Source organism: Sphaeramia orbicularis, chromosome 14 (assembly GCF_902148855.1).
Source record: "Sphaeramia orbicularis chromosome 14, fSphaOr1.1, whole genome shotgun sequence".
Classification (NCBI taxonomy): domain Eukaryota; kingdom Metazoa; phylum Chordata; class Actinopteri; order Kurtiformes; family Apogonidae; genus Sphaeramia; species Sphaeramia orbicularis.
This window is the reverse complement of record NC_043970.1, coordinates 95,850-112,506: the sequence shown is the minus strand read 5'-3', so window position 1 is coordinate 112,506 and position 16,657 is coordinate 95,850. Positions and strand designations below refer to the sequence as shown.

At 43.8% G+C, this 16,657-nt stretch overlaps 1 protein-coding gene and 1 long non-coding RNA gene across 2 annotated transcripts; both read left to right on the top strand.

Moving 5' to 3' along the window:
- The first annotated feature begins 305 nt into the window (after positions 1 to 305).
- LOC115433197 (scavenger receptor cysteine-rich type 1 protein M130-like) lies at positions 306 to 11,251 on the top strand. The gene is made up of 7 exons (XM_030154481.1): positions 306 to 537; positions 2,017 to 2,647; positions 7,699 to 8,001; positions 8,897 to 8,950; positions 9,998 to 10,080; positions 10,657 to 10,779; positions 11,240 to 11,251. Exons 2-7 carry the CDS (start codon positions 2,413 to 2,415, stop codon positions 11,249 to 11,251), a joined length of 810 nt encoding a protein of 269 aa, XP_030010341.1. The 5' UTR covers positions 306 to 537; positions 2,017 to 2,412.
- Positions 11,252 to 15,692: 4,441 nt separating this feature from the next.
- Positions 15,693 to 16,404, top strand: LOC115432818 (uncharacterized). The gene is made up of 3 exons (XR_003937258.1): positions 15,693 to 15,911; positions 16,121 to 16,181; positions 16,265 to 16,404. It is a non-coding gene; the product is annotated as an uncharacterized LOC115432818 (long non-coding RNA).
- The last annotated feature ends 253 nt before the right edge of the window (positions 16,405 to 16,657 follow it).

Here is a 16,657-nt window from a genome sequence, read left to right as displayed (position 1 = left end):
AGATATATTCATGTCACTGTGTATTCTAGAGCAGTTTGGACCTCTGTGTGTTGTGTCCACAGTAGAAGGCCAAACCAACATTTCTCACAGGGGTCTTATCTTTAAGTTCCTGACACTAACCAAAACACTTTCCACACATCATCATTTTCTCATGGGAGACAGAAGACTACAGGGTGATTTGTATTTTTGGGTTCAGACCGTCTCAGTCTTCGTCTGAGGGGGATCTGTTTCTATGGAGCTCCAAATAAAGGGATTTCTTTGACACTGAACGTTTGATCTTATCCTTCATTATTATAGACGAATTAGTAGAGTAATATTTTTTCCATAACAATTTGGTGTCAGAAGTGGGATAGCTGAAGATCCGCCATGTGACACTGGAAGGCGTCGGACAGGTTAGCCACCAAGAATCCACCATCTAGGGGTTCTCCTCTACCTCACTGAAAACCTTCAGAGACCAGAGGGTCTGACGCCTGGAGTCAAACTGGTCCACTTCACGTCTATTCAACGAACTCAATACTCTACTTCCTCGTCTGAAGGGTGAGATATATTTTGAAGCATTTGCTTATTAATTGAATTGGGAAAAAAAAAGGAAAAAAAATAAATAAATAAATAAATAAATAAATAAATAAAAATAAAACAAAAATTAAAAAAAAAAAAAAAAAAAAAATTTTATTAAATTAAATGTCATGTCTATCTACTGGGGCTGACTGTCATTAGGGGCCTGTAGTAAAGAAGTCTGGTATTAAAGTCAGACTTAACGTGGTTAGGTCCACGGGGTTTTTAATCCACTTGTACCTGAGAAACGAAGTGTGATAGGCACAGGGACGCCTGTGTTCAATATGGTTAAATCAGGAAACGTGGCAGTGCGGCGTCACGGAGTTTCATGGTTAGGCTGATTTCATCGATAAAAGGGTAAAGCGTTTGGAACGCAGTCAACCGGTTGACATAACAACTAACCCTTAACCTATTTAGCAACTCAGCACTCACTAGGGCCCTGGTGGGAGGTTAACTGGTTACTTGTTCGGTGTCCTTTGCTTTGTGCCCAACCTTGTGGCCGTGCCGGACAGCATCTGTGGGATCTTCCTACGGAGGGTCACCTGGATTAGTCAAACCAGGATTTGGCTCTGGGCAATGAGCAAAGCAAAGGGGTACAGGTTCTGACAGGGCCTTTAGTGGAGGACATGAGGAAAATATGGTTCTGAAAGTGTTCAGTGTCTGACGGTCTGGACAAGCCCATTTGGCTTTCTGAAGGGGGGTTCTTTGAATCAAAATCAGCTGAAACAATTGGACCAGCAAAAAAAAAGAGCTCGATTTTCTACTTGTTTTTTCAAATTTTCTTACTTATTATTCTATGGTTGATAATTTTGTGGGGGTAAAGCTCATGACATTGTGAATCTTGTTGTCGGTCAAAGTCGATGCTGACTGATTAATTTCTTTATCGTGGGGAATTAATTATTTTGTTGTAGTTACGCAGCGACGTAATGTAAGTTGGGGATGCCCAACGCCTGGTAAAGCACCGGATTTGACAATTTCGTCATTTTAAAGTTTTTGCGTCCCAGATCTTCGTGTCTGGAAGATTAATGTTCCAATGGGGACATTAATAAATAGTTTAAGAAATTTGCGTTTTTGTGTTATTGTTGGATGGGAAATGCAAATTTTAAGTCCCGCCACCGGATTGTGACGGGCCAAGATTCAAATGCATGAGTAAAACTAAATATGGACTAGATGTTTTCACATGGGTCTGTGAATGGATTGAACATGATGGCTTTCCTTCTGAAGGTACCTTGTCTTTACAAAACGTTGCTGAAATTTAAAGAAAGTGTAAACAGAAAAGGCCTAAAAACGATGAATGATCTAAGAGAAAAAAAAAAAGGCAGAACTGAGAGATTTGGAGGACCAGTTGAAGGTTTTGTGGAAGTGGATAGAAGGAGCAGAGATTAGGGACAGAAACAATGTTTGTAAACTACATTTGAAAACTTTGTCTAACGCAAACAGATTGTTCTTTGTCACACACAGGGAATCGCACCTAGTACGTCACTCTTCTGCTCCACCCCCGTTCTCCTCCTCCTTCCTCTGCTCCTCTCTATACCCCAACCTCACAGCTCTGAAGCTCCTCCCAGAAGATGACCACACCTACTGTGTCCACCACAGCCAATGGCACACCCACAGACCACCGGCAGCAGGAAGCCACTGTCCGTCCCCCTGAGCATGCAGCTCCTCCTCCTCCTCCTCCTCCTTCCCCCTGTTCATCAACCTCAACAGCGTCACACCAGAGCAACTGTCAACATCAGCAACAAACTCAGAGCCGAAGGAAAAAGCAGCTGGGGTGAGACTGTGACTGGTTCTAATCTGAGACAGACTGTTTGATCTGAATCCATCAGACTGTGAAGATGAAGACACCAGTGGTGTCTCATGTCTGATGGTGGAAGTCTGTGGTGCAGATGGTCCAGTTTGGTTCATCGTCCATGGTCACCAAAGAACATCAGGGCAAAGGAGGACGAGGCCAAGATGAGGAGATGTGGACGAGACAGATACAACAGACAACAGCGTTTGGTCGCCGGTAGCAACGACCTGGAGGATACAGGCAACAAGGGTTCCAAAGCAACTAAGAGGATACAGGCAACGACGGTTCCAAAGCAACTAGGCTGTGAGACACCTACACCTGCACTTCTCTCTCTCTCTCTCTCCCTCTCTCCTCTCCTCCCCCTCCCCTGCAGCAGAAGTCATACACATGCTCACTAACCCACATTCTGCATCTGCACATCAGCTGTCTATACTGACGTCACACACCTACGCCACGCACACACACTCACATGTTTTAAACAGTTGTCAATGATATCTTTGGGGGGTTTTTTTGGTAAACAACTTCTTGGTAGATTTAGAAACTACAAGTTTAGTTATATTGGGAAAAGGGGATTTTACTTTGACGAACATTATCTGACAAACCCATCCTTTCTACAATAGCCAGTGGTGAACCAGTCCAAATGTATTTCACCAAACCAATGTTGTGCTCACTGTGTGTTATGTGTTATGGAAAAAATATTACTGTACTAATTCGTCTATAATAATGAAGGATAAGATCAAACGTTCAGTGTCAAAGAAATCCCTTTATTTGGAGCTCCATAGAAAGAGATCCCCCTCAGACAAAGGCTGAGACGGTCTGAACCCAAAAATACAAATCACCCTGTAGTCTTCTGTCTGCCATGAGAAAATGATGATGTGTGGAAAGTGTTTTGGTTAGTGTCAGGAACTGAGAGATCAGACCCCTGTGAGAAATGTTGGTTTGGCCTTCTACTGTGGACACAACACAAAAGAGGTCCAAACTGCTCTGAATACACAGTGACATGAATATATCTGAAATAGAGTTAGAAGCCTATATGATATATGAGATATATATGAATATATATGGATATAAGTAATATTTCCATTACATACTCCCCCCTTTTGATCATTCATTGATCACTAAGAATAAACCATAACAAAAAGACCAATCACACACATCCATCCCTACACCCCCGTCAAGGTTTAAGTAGAGATTTCCTAAACCATCTCAGAGGAATGCTTTGTTTTCCCAGAGGACAGACTCTGAAGTAATCATCAAGCAAATGTATAGAAAACAGAGAGATATTCATATGTACATGTGAACAGGTTTACCAAGTACCAAGAGAAACAGGCTCATCATCTGGAAAAAAAAAAAAGAAGTTGTTTCAGGAATATCTGAAACAGACAGTATCTGCAAACACTTCTGTGCACTTTCTGTGTTTGTGTGGGGTGCCCAATTCAACAGAGGTCATTGTACATATGGACAGGAAGAGGGACCTCAAGGTAAACTAAATCTCCAACGGGACCGAAGTGCAACATGAGTTTGGAGTCAGTGAGGTTCACCGGAAAGGATCTGAAATATGTGTGTTCAGTTTGTTTGGACTTTGTCTCATTAGGTAAAATTATAAAAATGGGTGCTTTTATGTTAAAAGACGCTTTCATTTTGAAGGCGGTAGGAAGTAAAAAGACGTTTATACTGGTTGCTTCTGGACGAAGAAATATAGCCACATCTTAAACTAATCTCTTGTGTTTTGAACCGAGTTGGAAACCAAATTATTATAATCGGTGAGCTCAACTAGACCTTTGTGACCGCCATTAAAAAACAAACAGATCTTGACAAGTGTAGTCTGATCTAGTTCAAAGGAATGACTTGAAGTTCTGTATATCAAAAAAATAATTAGGGCTGGAAGGATTAACAGACAAATAACATAAATAATCAAAATTAATATGTCTATCGACAGGTCTAGCGACATTATACATTCTAGTATAAAGTAAAGTTACATAACTCTTGAGTATTTATTTATTGTGTGTTTAAACTTTGTCAGACTCTGTAACTGTTAATCTGAAAATGCACTTTTGTTTAACCCATACAGACCCAGTAGGATTATTGCCCCAGTTCCCAAATAAATGTTTCTCTCCATTCAACTTTTCTCAAGTGATGTAGCAGCTTTAACTGTAATAGTATCCTCTATATTGTGCATCTTCACCATAAATCATGTATTTTCCTATTTTTAATTTAAATCTTCATGAATATCCATAGTAAATTCAAAGGTTATTGTATCTAAACAGAGAAAACTGAAGAGAAAAAAACCATAAACAACTGAACATAAACCCGGTGTTCCCATCTACTGTCATTGACCCAACTCAATGGGCACCGCTGGTGACCCAATGCTGCTGAAGATGAAAATGTTTCCACGGTAACCACGGAGTATCCGAACACCCAAATATGGTCTGATATCTGATGATCATGTACAGATGAAGAACTGTATTTTATTATTGATAGGATCAGTGGATCAGCAGGTGTCAAATAGTTTAGAGTAGTAGATGCTTTTGATCACTGGTTGTTGTCTGGGGCTGTATGAGGAAAGGGGGAAAACTAATTACATTGTTGCTGCAATATGTTTTGAAGTTTGAATAATGAATTGAATATTTGTTCAACAAACTGTAAGAATTCAAATTGTTGTGCAATAAGTGTTCCCATTAAAGGAAAGAAAATGTATTTAATCACTGTAATAAATATAAGTAAGAGCCAGTTCTGCTTTTACCCACTGCACCTAGAGTTGAAAAAGCACAAGGACTGTCAGTGTTTGTTATTTGTGTGCAACACTGAGTCACTTTAGAATTTACTTTGAGAAGTCTGCAGAGTTTGTCTTTAGTAGGCCTGTATGTGCAGGTTAGCAACATTGTCAAAAGCTGTAAGATTTCTTTTGCAATAACTGCAGTAAATTTGAATGTCAGCGAAAACTTTCAAACCTGTAGTTTATGAACAATTTGCACATTTTTGTGGGAGTTATGTTCTAGGCCTCATATTCTAGCACTGTACTGGAGATTGTCACTGTTAAAAATGGTTAAAAAGGCTCATTTCATAACTTTATTTGAATAGTAAAGTTAACTCATTTTCAGACTTCAGATCAAATGTTATTGGAATATGTTAAGTGTCAAAGGGATAGAATGTTAAAGTAATACCTTTGTTTTTTATTTCCTTTGTAGATCTCATTGTGTGTTCAGAGCAAAGGTTTCAGAGTTACAGTGTTGTAATAGAAAGATTTTCACAGATTTTCATTTTTCAGTTCAGTTCTGTTATTAATTAGTGATTAGAACGTTCATAATTGAATTGCATTTAAAAAGGTGTTAAATGATTGTAATATAATATGTGCTGTATAATTTGCATGCTCATGGCATTTTAGTTACTTCATGTCAATGTACAGACCAGTTTCTAAGGCTAAATATCAGACCTTGTAGCTTTAAGATGCTCAGGTGAGCTGGGGGGTGCTACGAGCCTGGGGGGTCTGTGACATTAGAGCCCAGAGGAGCTCACAGTTTTTCTGGCTGTTTGGACTGTTTGCTTAAGTTCAGATGGATTTGATTCTCTATTTTTTGTTGTTTGTTAAATAAATGTGAGAAGGTGAACTTTAGTAGAGGAAAGCCTTTTTCCAACAGGAGTTAGTGACAGATGACCTGTGTTGAGGAAGACTGAGCCAGTTCTGTGACTGTGGCTTCCTATGTGTTGTCTTCACTACTGTAGTGGCATTTTCAGAAGGAGGAGTAAGGGCACAAGAAAGATGGAAGGACTCTGAAAACAGACAGGAGAACAAGGCACCACAGGATGCTCTGAGGTCACTGAATCCAGGCCCCCTGAACGGGGGCCGTGGTCTAGGTCTAGATCATAATTAACTCTTAATATTTAGGTTGAACCTGACAGAATACAAGGATAACTTTTACAACAACAACAAGGAGAGACAAGAAAATGATGAGTACTGTCAGGGACGCTGCTTGAGATGGTTGGTTGGTGTCAGCTGAGTCCAGGCCCTTTCTTCAGGTGAGGACGTAGAAGGAGTGATGTCTGTGAACTGTCTGTCAGAGTTCATGAACACAGGCCTAAACATGGACTGTGCACTGGTTGTGTGATGTGAACCATGTGACCCATGAGCAGCGCTGGGCTTGCACTCAGGGTTGTTTTAGCTGTATGTATGAAAGCAGAAAGTAAGAGGACGTTCTTGATCTGGTTCAGGGGTAGGAATGTCATCAGCTTCAGAGGTGGAACAGACCGTTTGAATTCCCCATCTGTTTGTTGGTGGTTTTGGTTTTACCACTGATGTCAGCCACTTCTGGTCCTGGTCTACCTGGTTGGGTGTGGACGTGGGTCATGAACCTTTTAGGCGGCTGATGCACAGATGAGCTTTTGCAGTGACTGAGGTGAACCCTGGTGGCTTGTTGGACCTTCTGAAGTCTGTGACCAGCATGAAGTCACCTGGTTGAAGGCTGTGAAGTGGACCTGAGGCTGGAATGGACAGGACCACAGCTACCTGTAGACAAATGTGTTTGAGGATGGGAGAGAAAGCAGCACAACAAGAGAGCAGATCATGTTCCAGATGAGAAGGAGGAAAGGGTTTGGAGATTCAGAGCAGAATCTCACATGAGGAGATGAGTCAAACAGAATGTGAAAGGGGCTGAGACTGTCTGTCACAGGTTCACATGCACAGACCCTACAGAGCACCAGTGTGGGTTTAGTGCTTTAGGTCCCCACTTTGACACTGGGACACACCCAAGGGTCAATGTCACCAACAGCTGTTCAGGCTGAGCTGTTAGGAGGAAAAAGAACATGTGGAGAAACGAGAGAGAGTTAAGAGAGGAGGAGCTGTGAGCAGTGTGTGAGTGGAGTGTGTATGAGAGGGAGACTGAGAAGAAGGGAGAGGAGGAGAGAGAGGAGGAGAGAGAGGCGTTCTTCGTGGCCTTTGCCTCTTCTGAAAGACACAGGATCTGTGGAGGAAGTTCATCATGTCATTGTAGCGTTCTACCCAAAACACCATTAGTCACATCTAAGCAGGTGTCACAGTCATACAACACAAACGTTAAGTAAGAAAATGTGAAGAAAATACACTCCTATAAACAATTAGGCCCATCAGCACCTGTACACTGCCACAACAAAATTCAGATTCACATGCTTTCCTCTACTGTGTCCTTTAGTTTATAGGTGCTCTATTAAATATAAATTACACCCAAAGCACTATTCCTACAGTCAGATCAAAACCATAAGCATCAATCTGGCAACTCTGAATATCACCTCAAGTCTGAGCCAGCACCAAAATCCACACAAAGTTATGTGTCACTATTATCACATTACCACACATTTATCTGTCACTTGTATTTGATCAGATCCTGATGATGTCAGACTGGTGGGAGGAGCCAGTCGCTGTAACGGTGACGTACAGATCAAACATCATGGAGAATGGAGAGGTGTGAGATATTATTATTCCTCTGACCTCTGGACCCTGAAGACAGCAGATGTCATATGTCGTCGACTGGACTGTGGATCTGCTGTTTCTGGGAGAAGATCTGTTTCATCTGGTCCTCAGTGGTCCATCATTCCCACCTGTCTTCTCTCTACATCTGCACTGATGGACTGTGTGAGAATAGAGCCTTACTCCGGAGGCTCCCCCCTGTCCCTCACCTGTTCAGGTAAGTCTACTGATGGTGGTCCTGATTCTGTCCCAGTTCTTCCATGAGTCCATTCAGGTGTGTTTTATCTGAGCAGGGTCAAACCAGACCCAGTCAGACCAGGTCCACACGTTGGACAGTTGGACTGAACCATCAAACACATGCAGCTGAATTCAGTTCCAGTCCATGAACGTGGTCACATGACTCTGCTTTCCAACAGGCTGTTGAACAGCTCAGAAGGACTGAGTCCATTAGTTTGAACTGGACTTTGTGTTGGTCCATGTGCTCTTTTTCCAGCTCTATGTGGGTCTGCTGGACTCTGAGGACACCATGGAAACATCACTGACACTAAAGCATGTCCTTAAATGCAGATGTTTGACATGAGCCACATGTTTCCAGTGGTCTGAGATGAACCAGTGCACAGGTCACTGATCAAACCCACTACATTATGGTGCATTCACTGACCACTGGGATTGTGTGTGTGCCTTTGAACAGACCCCACTCACACATATTGAATGTTCAGTCTGACTTCAGAATGACTGTGTGTCCACCAATGCTGACGTTCAACTAACTCTAACCTGTGACTGAGGATCCACAGAGTGGACCTGAGGCCTGTTTGAGTCCAGTCTGAATGTAGACAGCGCCCTCTGTTGGAATCCAGGTCAACAACAGCACACACTCACTGTGTCCTTCAGCTCCACATTCAACACTAAAGGGCCTTTTATTGGTGTGTTCTGTGTTCTGCTGTTTTCTTTGAGAACGTTGTGTCTCTGCTTGAACTGGTCCATGAGTCCAGTTTAGTTCCTGTGTCACTAACGACTGACAGGAGGCTTTGACAGAGTCCACCCTCACACTGCCGTCTGTCCAGGGGCTTTTGTGTCTTTAAACATGTGTGTGTGTTGTTGTGTGTCCACAGACTCTGTCAGACTGGTCCATGGTTCCAGTCTGTGTTCAGGCAGACTGGAGGTCCGCTCCAACCAGTCCTGGTCCTTGGTGTGCGAAGAGGATTTGGACTTTAACGATACCCAGGTGGTCTGTAGGGAGCTGGGCTGTGGGGCTCCTGGGCTCCTCCAGGGGGGGCTCTATGGAGAGGGGGAGGCTCCAGTCTGGACCAGTGAGCTCCAGTGTGAAGGAAATGAGTCTGCGGTCCTGGACTGTAGAAGGTCCAGCTCAGCTGGGAAGACCTGCTCACCTGGAACAGCTGCAGGACTCACCTGTTCAGGTACCAAGGGGGCGTGGCTTTCATATGACAGACTTTTACAGGTACCAAGGGGGCGTGGCTTTCATGTGACAGACTTTCACACGTCCAATGAGAGAATGAGGGATAGAGCAGGTCATTCCTTCCCACAGCCATCAGAACACAGAACAGTTCACAGGAACACCCCCCCATCCATATCACACCATGTGCAAATATAATATAAATATGAATCTAATATTTACATTTAAATCTAAATTTATGTAAATACTTATAAAAATAGCAGATTTTTCATGTTTCATAAGTGTATATTTTCAGATCGTCTTCCCTGCACTTTATTGTTGTATTTGCTGTTGTCAGCTGTGGAAGTTCACCATGGAGGGATCAATAAAGTCTGATCTGATCTTATCTTATCTTATCTTACCTTTCCTTTCTTGGACTCCTTTCTTAGTCTGTGTAGGTTCTCATTTGTCCAGGTCATGGTTCTTCTGGGTTCTACTGGACTGCTTCAGCTCTTTTGTAAACGTTTCGTCTCTCTTCGTCTCTTGGATGACGGTCCAAACATTTTCTAAACAGCTGAACCAGTCCTCCTGTCTTTGTGTCTCTGCTCAGATCCAGGTGGGGTCAGGTTGGTGGGACAGCCGAGCCGCTGTGCTGGTACTTTGGAGATCCAACACCAGGGACACTGGAGACCAGTAGAAAACTACTATAAACTCTGGGACCTGAAGTCTGGATCTGCTGTGTGTCAGTATCTGGACTGTGGATCAGCTGTTTCAGTCAACAGAACAGATGATATATTCACACCTGTGTGGTCGGTCTCAGTTCCTTGTGTAAAGCTGACATCTGGACCCAGGGACTGTGTTGAACTAGGTGATCCCGATCCTCGCTCACCTGGTGTGGTCATGGTGTGTTCAGGTACAAACGGACACAAACTGTGTCTGAACTGAATTCTCAGTGACCAGATGGTTCTGACTCTGACGTTTAAAGTTCCATCTAATGAATCTGTTCATTTCATCAGTTGATTATTTTGTCTCAGTTCATTGTTTTTTCGGTCAAATGTGTCAAATATTGACCTTTGACCTTTGGAACGTCCAGATCCCAAATGAACGTCGTCATTTGGACCAGATGAGGCTGAAAACACAAACAGATTTCCCATTAGTCTCATTTAGGACAAAAGGACCAAATGTTGACATGTGAGACTGTAAAAGCTCCACATGTGTGTCCTTTTTTACCCATAATGCCTTTGAAGGTCAGCTGTGCTCTAAATGAGCCATTCCTCATGTTTTCATTGGTCAGTGTTCATCCCATCCCAAACTCCTGTGGATCAGATCCATCTGTGTCTCTGAGGAGGATGGATTCTCTGACTGCTTGTTTGTGCTCATGTGTGCTGCTTGGTCCAATCATGTCTCTGTGTGTGGACAGATCTGCTGCCTCAGCCCAACATCTCCCTGTCTGACGGGGTCTTTGGGGTCTACCAGCAGGGGTTCCGGGTGCTGGTGTTCTCCGACTTCACCGTCACCTGCTCCGTCCGACCGCAGTACCCGGGAGGCTCCTTCCGGCTGATCTCCGACACCGAGAAGCCCCTGAACCTCACCCTGCCGGCCGTCAATCACTCCGCCCACTTCCTGTTGTCCTCCATGGGCTACGCCCACCGAGGGAACTACACATGTGTTTATCACGTGGACGTTTATAACCGCAGCTTCACGTCGTCTCAGAGCCCCGCCCTCTATCTGACTGTGGGAGGTAACGTCAGGACAAACGCACACAAAACACCCACAATGCATCAGTAACAGTCACATGACCATGTTCCACAGCGTTCCCAGTGAGCAGAGTGAACAGGTGTGAGCAGAACCACGTTGGTAGAACTGAGATCAGGTAAAGCCGGTCCAGTTGAACCTGTCAGAGACTGGGCTGAACCAACAAACACTCCTTTAATCTGAGCTCACTTCTGTTGTGCCCAATTCCACTTCCTGCCGAAAACTGCCCCCCCTTCCTAAGTCAGCCATGAAGAGGACAATGTGCACCGAATTCACCGTCACAACTTTTTCTCCTTTCTGACTGTAGGGTCTGAAATGAACTGTGAATTTTTCAACCTCTGAACACCATCATACCTGTGGAGCAGTGAAGGCATTCATAATATTGTAAGATATTGCAGTTCTGTTTTTTATCTGTTTAATATTAAAGAATGTGCAAACTGTCAGGGATAGAAAACGTTCTACAGTTCAGTCTTAGATACACAACACACAAAATATAGAACACTATAAACAGATACTGCTGAAAACTACATCCTCCATCAGAATTAGGTTTTGAAGCTAAAGGAGTGAACTGACTTTAGCAGCTCACATTTGGAGCTCTTCTGCTGTGACAGGGTGAATTTGGTGACCTTTGTCCTCTTTATGGCTGACTTAGGAAGGGGAGCTGTTTTGGGCAGCTGCTGCGCCATCGCAGTTTTCAACAGGAAGTAGAATTCAGCACAAGTTCAAAGCACAGTTGAGTTTAAAGCCAGGTTTAAAGCCAGTCCATCCAGTTGAATGTGAAGCCCAGTTAGAGTCCACAGTTGAAGGTGCATCTGTACATGTGTGTGTGTGGTCCACATGTCCAGGGTCTAGAGGGGGTCCACTGGTATCAGTCAGTCTATGAGCTGCAGCAGATGGAGGTCTGGACCAACACAGTTGGACACATGCACTGGAGTCCAATCTGTCCAATAGGACCAGTCCACTTCAACAACATCAACCAACACTTTGAAGTCAACTTCAGCTCAGAACTCAACTCATGGTATCTACAAACCAGTCCGACTAAAACCTGTGTGTCTGAGGGTCCACAATGTCCACAGATTCAAGTCCAACCCAAACTGGTCTGGATCGGACCAGTTGGAGACATTGGTCCTGTTTTTTCCTTCTGTCTCGTGTGTCCACAGACACATTCTGTCTGAAAAACACAAACGTCTGAACCAGGATTTTATTCGTACTAGTTCAGATCTGTCCATTGGATAATTACTGCACTGACCCATGGGTTTGAGCTGCAACAAGCAATTTAAGCCCAACTGAGGCAACGGGCAACTTCTCATGTCTGAAACAACTGTGAGATAAAACATGTTCTGTGGTCGAGGAACAGATGGAACTGAAACAAATAAAACTGGGAGAAACTGTCCATCATGACTAGGGCCTGCAGTCCAGGTCTGTGGGGGCAGTGTTCTGATGTGGGCTTGGTTCAGTGGGTCAGGTCTTGGTTCCATTTACTGGTTCCATTAGATGAAGTCATCACCATTGCCTTCCAACCCTGGCAGGATACAGGGTATAGGGTACAGGGTATACGGTACAGGGTATAGGGTATAGGGTACAGGCCACAGGGTACTCCACCTTTCTCTTGGTCAGTCCTTGTGAGCTCCTTCCTCTAGAACTTCCTTGTGTGTATGTGGTTTTCTACACAGCGGTTCCAGGTTGGTCCTGGTCTTCCTCTGCCTCCTGTTCCCTGTAGGTTCCACTCTAGTGCTGGTCTTGTGATGTCATTTCCTGGGTTTCTGAGGGTCTGTCCAGTCCATGTCTATTTCCGTAGTTGGATTTCTTCTTCTGTTGGATTGGGTCCACTTGTGTCCCACACTTCTTCATTTGTCTCTTTGTTTCCATGTGATCTTCAGGATTGTTCTCATGCATGGGTTGGTGACAGTCTGGACTTTGTCTGGACTGTCTTTGTGTCTTCCATGTTTCACAGCCACAGAACAGAACTGCTTTCACATTGGAGTTTACAGCTGTATGTGTGTGCGTTGTCAGGTCTTTGTGTCTGTCCAAACTTGTGTCCAGTGGCTGAATGCTGTTCTTTCTTTCCTGATTCCTGCTTTTCTTTCAGCTTCTGCTCTGCCTTGTTTGTCCATGATCCTCCAAAGGTTGGAGTCTTCAGGGATCTTTTATCCGCTGTGACAGGATTACTTGATATTTTGTGGAACTGAAGAACTTTGGACTTTCCTGGATGTATGTGTGGGCTGTAGCTTCAGTTCATCTGTCTTTGTTTGCATCTGTACATGTGGAGGAGACAGTCAGCCCAGACCGTCAACAAAGTCTAGGTCGTCCATTTGTCTCCAGTGTCCACTGGAGTCCGTGTGGTCGTCCTTTGGTCGGTTCCTTCACGATCCAATCAGCTGCCAGGATGAACAGAACTCTTGTGCTCCTCCTGTCTGTACGTGGACAGGTTGGGACAGTTGTCCTTTCTGTGCACTTGGTTCCTGGTCCATGGCCTTCACAACGTTGACTAGTTTCTCTGGTATTCCGTCATGTGTCCTGAGTTTCCAGAGTGTTGGAGCGGTTTGTGTCATCAGATGCTTTTTGACAGTGGTTGAAGTGGACTAATGCAGGCAGGTTCCACTCTACAGACTGTTCCACCAGGATCCGCTGGGTGCTCTGGGATCAACACCTGACCTGTTCTGCTCAAATCCAGCCTGGTTGAACCCAGCTGGTCCTCTGCTGCTGCTCTGATCCTCTGATAGAGTTCTAGTGAAAATCTGTCCAGGTGTGGACGAGAGTGTTCTGCCTCTGGAGTCCTTCCCTTTGCTCTGGTCTTCCTTCTTTGGGAACTTGTCCAGGTGTCCTTCCTTCTTTCCTTCCTTCTTTCCTTCCTTCCTTCCTTTCTTCTTTCCTTCCTTCCTTTCTTCTTTCCGTCCTTCCTTCCTTCCTTCTTTCCTTCCTTCTTCCTTCCTTCCTTCCTTCCTTCCTTCCAGTCCTTTGGTATTTCTTCGTTGTCTTCAAACACATGTTCCATGGTCGTTTTACTGGTTGTTTCTATTGTGTTTCAGACTTGGTGACTCATCTGATCATCAGGGTGGTGGTCCTGGTCTCGGCTCTGCTCATATTTGATCTTTGCCTCTTCTTCTTCTATAAGGTACGTTCACATCTGTCCTCAGTGGATCCATTGGACTTCAGACTGAGTCTCACACATCGGTCTGAACTGGACATGTGTGCTGCCATGTTTGTTCCAGGTCTCCGTGAAGCGGATCCAAATGAAGGCGGAGTCAAACACGATGAGAGTTGTGGAAGAAACATCCCATAATATTCCCAGTGGTTCAGTGTGAGTCCAGCTGATATTTGGATCGGATCAGCAGTTTCACAGCTGAACCAATAAACGCCTTCATTCTGTTCGGACGCTTCAACATCCATCAGCGTCTCAGCTTCTATTCAGAGTTTATACACATGTAAATACGGCTTCATTCTCATAATATTCTGGTTTGTTTTTGAAAATACTTTTTACTCACAGTAGTCCAGAGTTCTTCACTCTGTGTACTGATGCTTTTATTAAAACAGCAGAACAACATTTAGACTGAAATAGGACTGTTTATGTGTTTAAAAAAAGACTTTAATTCCCTGGGTGGGATCCTAAACCTCCATCCATGGTTCATTGGACAGTTGAATTGTGGGTAAATGTGGAAGGTCTCCAAATCCACATCCAGATGAGGTTCCATCTCATCAGGTCCAACATGAACCAGAGTTCTGGGTGCTTTGAGTGGACCACAGTTTTCTGTCCTACATTCACTGTTCAGTCTGAATGGTTCTGGTGTTGTGTTTGTGGTTCTGTCAACAAACTCCTGGTTTTGAAAGTAGATTGATGCTTCCTGTGGAAATTCCACCATTTGTCCAAATGTGGACTGAACGGAAACGCCACCGTTTGTCCAACGACGGACGGACCGACCTGCTGAGATTAGACCTGATCAATCTGTCACCACTTGGAAATGGAAACGGAGAAAAGCTTGTGTTTGTGTTTGGAGTTTAATTGGATCTGTGAGTCAATAAAAGTCTGGAATAAATGAATCTGATTTCAGTCAAAACTGGATTTGATTGGACGGTTGTTGTTTGATTGACACAGTTTTGACATTGATTTGATGGATGGTGGTGATAACAGACATCTAAGTCTAAATAATCCAGACTGAAAGGGTCAATGAAATCCCATTCCTTGGAGTAACTTTACACAAGAAGTGAAGTTGAAAGACCCAGAAACCACATTAAAGTTCAAATATCAGAATATTAGCAATTATTGGGAAAGTCAGAGAATTACTGAGCACATGTCCCTTCTGTCTGCTGTATTTCTTTCACTTTCATACCACATATGAAAGTGGTCCGGGTCAGATGTAGGACCACATATGAAAGTGGTCCGGGTCAGATTTAGGACCACATATGAAAGTGGTCCGGGTCAGATTTGAAAAAATGGGATTAGTCTCGTTCAAACTGTCTTTAACAGATCAGATTCAGGTCAAATCGTGTCAATAAATCAGATTTGTTCCACATTTGGCTGCAGTCTGAACGGAGCCTTATATTGGCCCAACTGTGGTTTTTCCAACACTCTGTGTGATCCTTGAATGCAGCCTGACCTGCACAGAACACTGCATGAACAGTGGGGTGTTCGTCAGTTTACGTCGCTGTAAATCGCTTTGGAACTTCAAATGAACACCTACTAGTGGGAGTTTAAAATCAGCACAGAAAATTCTCTGGAACTGCCGTGAATCCCCCCCCTCTGGTTAGAGAGCCTTGGTAATAACCCCTCCCCAGCCCCTTGGACTATGTGAGGTTTTGGTCTGTAAATGGTCCTGCTGTGAGCTATCCAAATGCAAATGGAGTCGTCCATGACACAGCAGTTTACAGTGGAGGTGACACAACAAATGACTGACTGGAACCAGGCAGACACTGGATGAGCCACCAGACTGTGGCTGTGGACCACAACCACAAAAAGGCTGGAGCACAATCCACAAACTGTGGTAAGGACATATTCAGTTCATTATTATTAGATGTGTCCTATTTGGGTGGAATTTGATCTGTGTGACTTTCTGAGTGAATTGCACAGTGTATGATAGTGTGGTTTGACTGGTGCAACTGATTAAAGTCCTGAATGTGTCACATTGACCTGCTGGAACCTGGAGGGGTTTGTTCCCAAAGTCACAGATTTTTTTGTCTTGTATTTTTTTAGGAAGGTGTACACCGTCTGCAAAACAGTGAAGGAAACAACAGACGTATGAACCAGAGCAAAGGTCCGATTTAAAGAGCCTGGATCCGTTCTGCTCTGTAGAAGTCCATGTGTGCCTGTACTGAACTGTTTCTATTTGGTTTTCAGACTGAGCTCACCCACACTGAAGCAGGGACTGCTCATTTAACGGCAGCTCCAGCTGAAGGTCCAGGCTGGAATGGAGTAGAAAGTGGAGTCCTGTTGATTCAAGAGCTTTAACCCTTTCATGCATACTGGTCACTCCAGTGGACAGCTGTTCTACAGCTGTTCTAGTGTTTGTTCATGGCTTTTGTTGTTTTAGTTCCATATCAGGACTCTTATGCATCATCCAAAACACTGCAATACATACAATTACTGTAACTTTGCTGTTCTTCATAAACCTGATCTGCACTAACATGTTTGAGGGTAAATCAATTGCTAATTCTTATTAGACTGTAATTAACGAGCCTTTTTATTTTATTTTTTTTTTTTTTTGCATATCCTCCTGAGACCCAGTGATGC

Coding starts and splice junctions, on each gene's coding strand:
- LOC115433197 (XM_030154481.1), top strand. CDS start 2,413: ATGTCTGATGGTGGAAGTCTGTGGTGCAGATGGTCCAGTTTGGTTCAT. Junction 2,648..7,698: donor GGTTCCAAAGCAACTAGGCT/GTGAGACACCTA, acceptor GTATTTGATCAG/ATCCTGATGATGTCAGACTG. Junction 8,951..9,997: donor TTCAGGCAGACTGGAGGTCC/GCTCCAACCAGT, acceptor GGTCGGTCTCAG/TTCCTTGTGTAAAGCTGACA.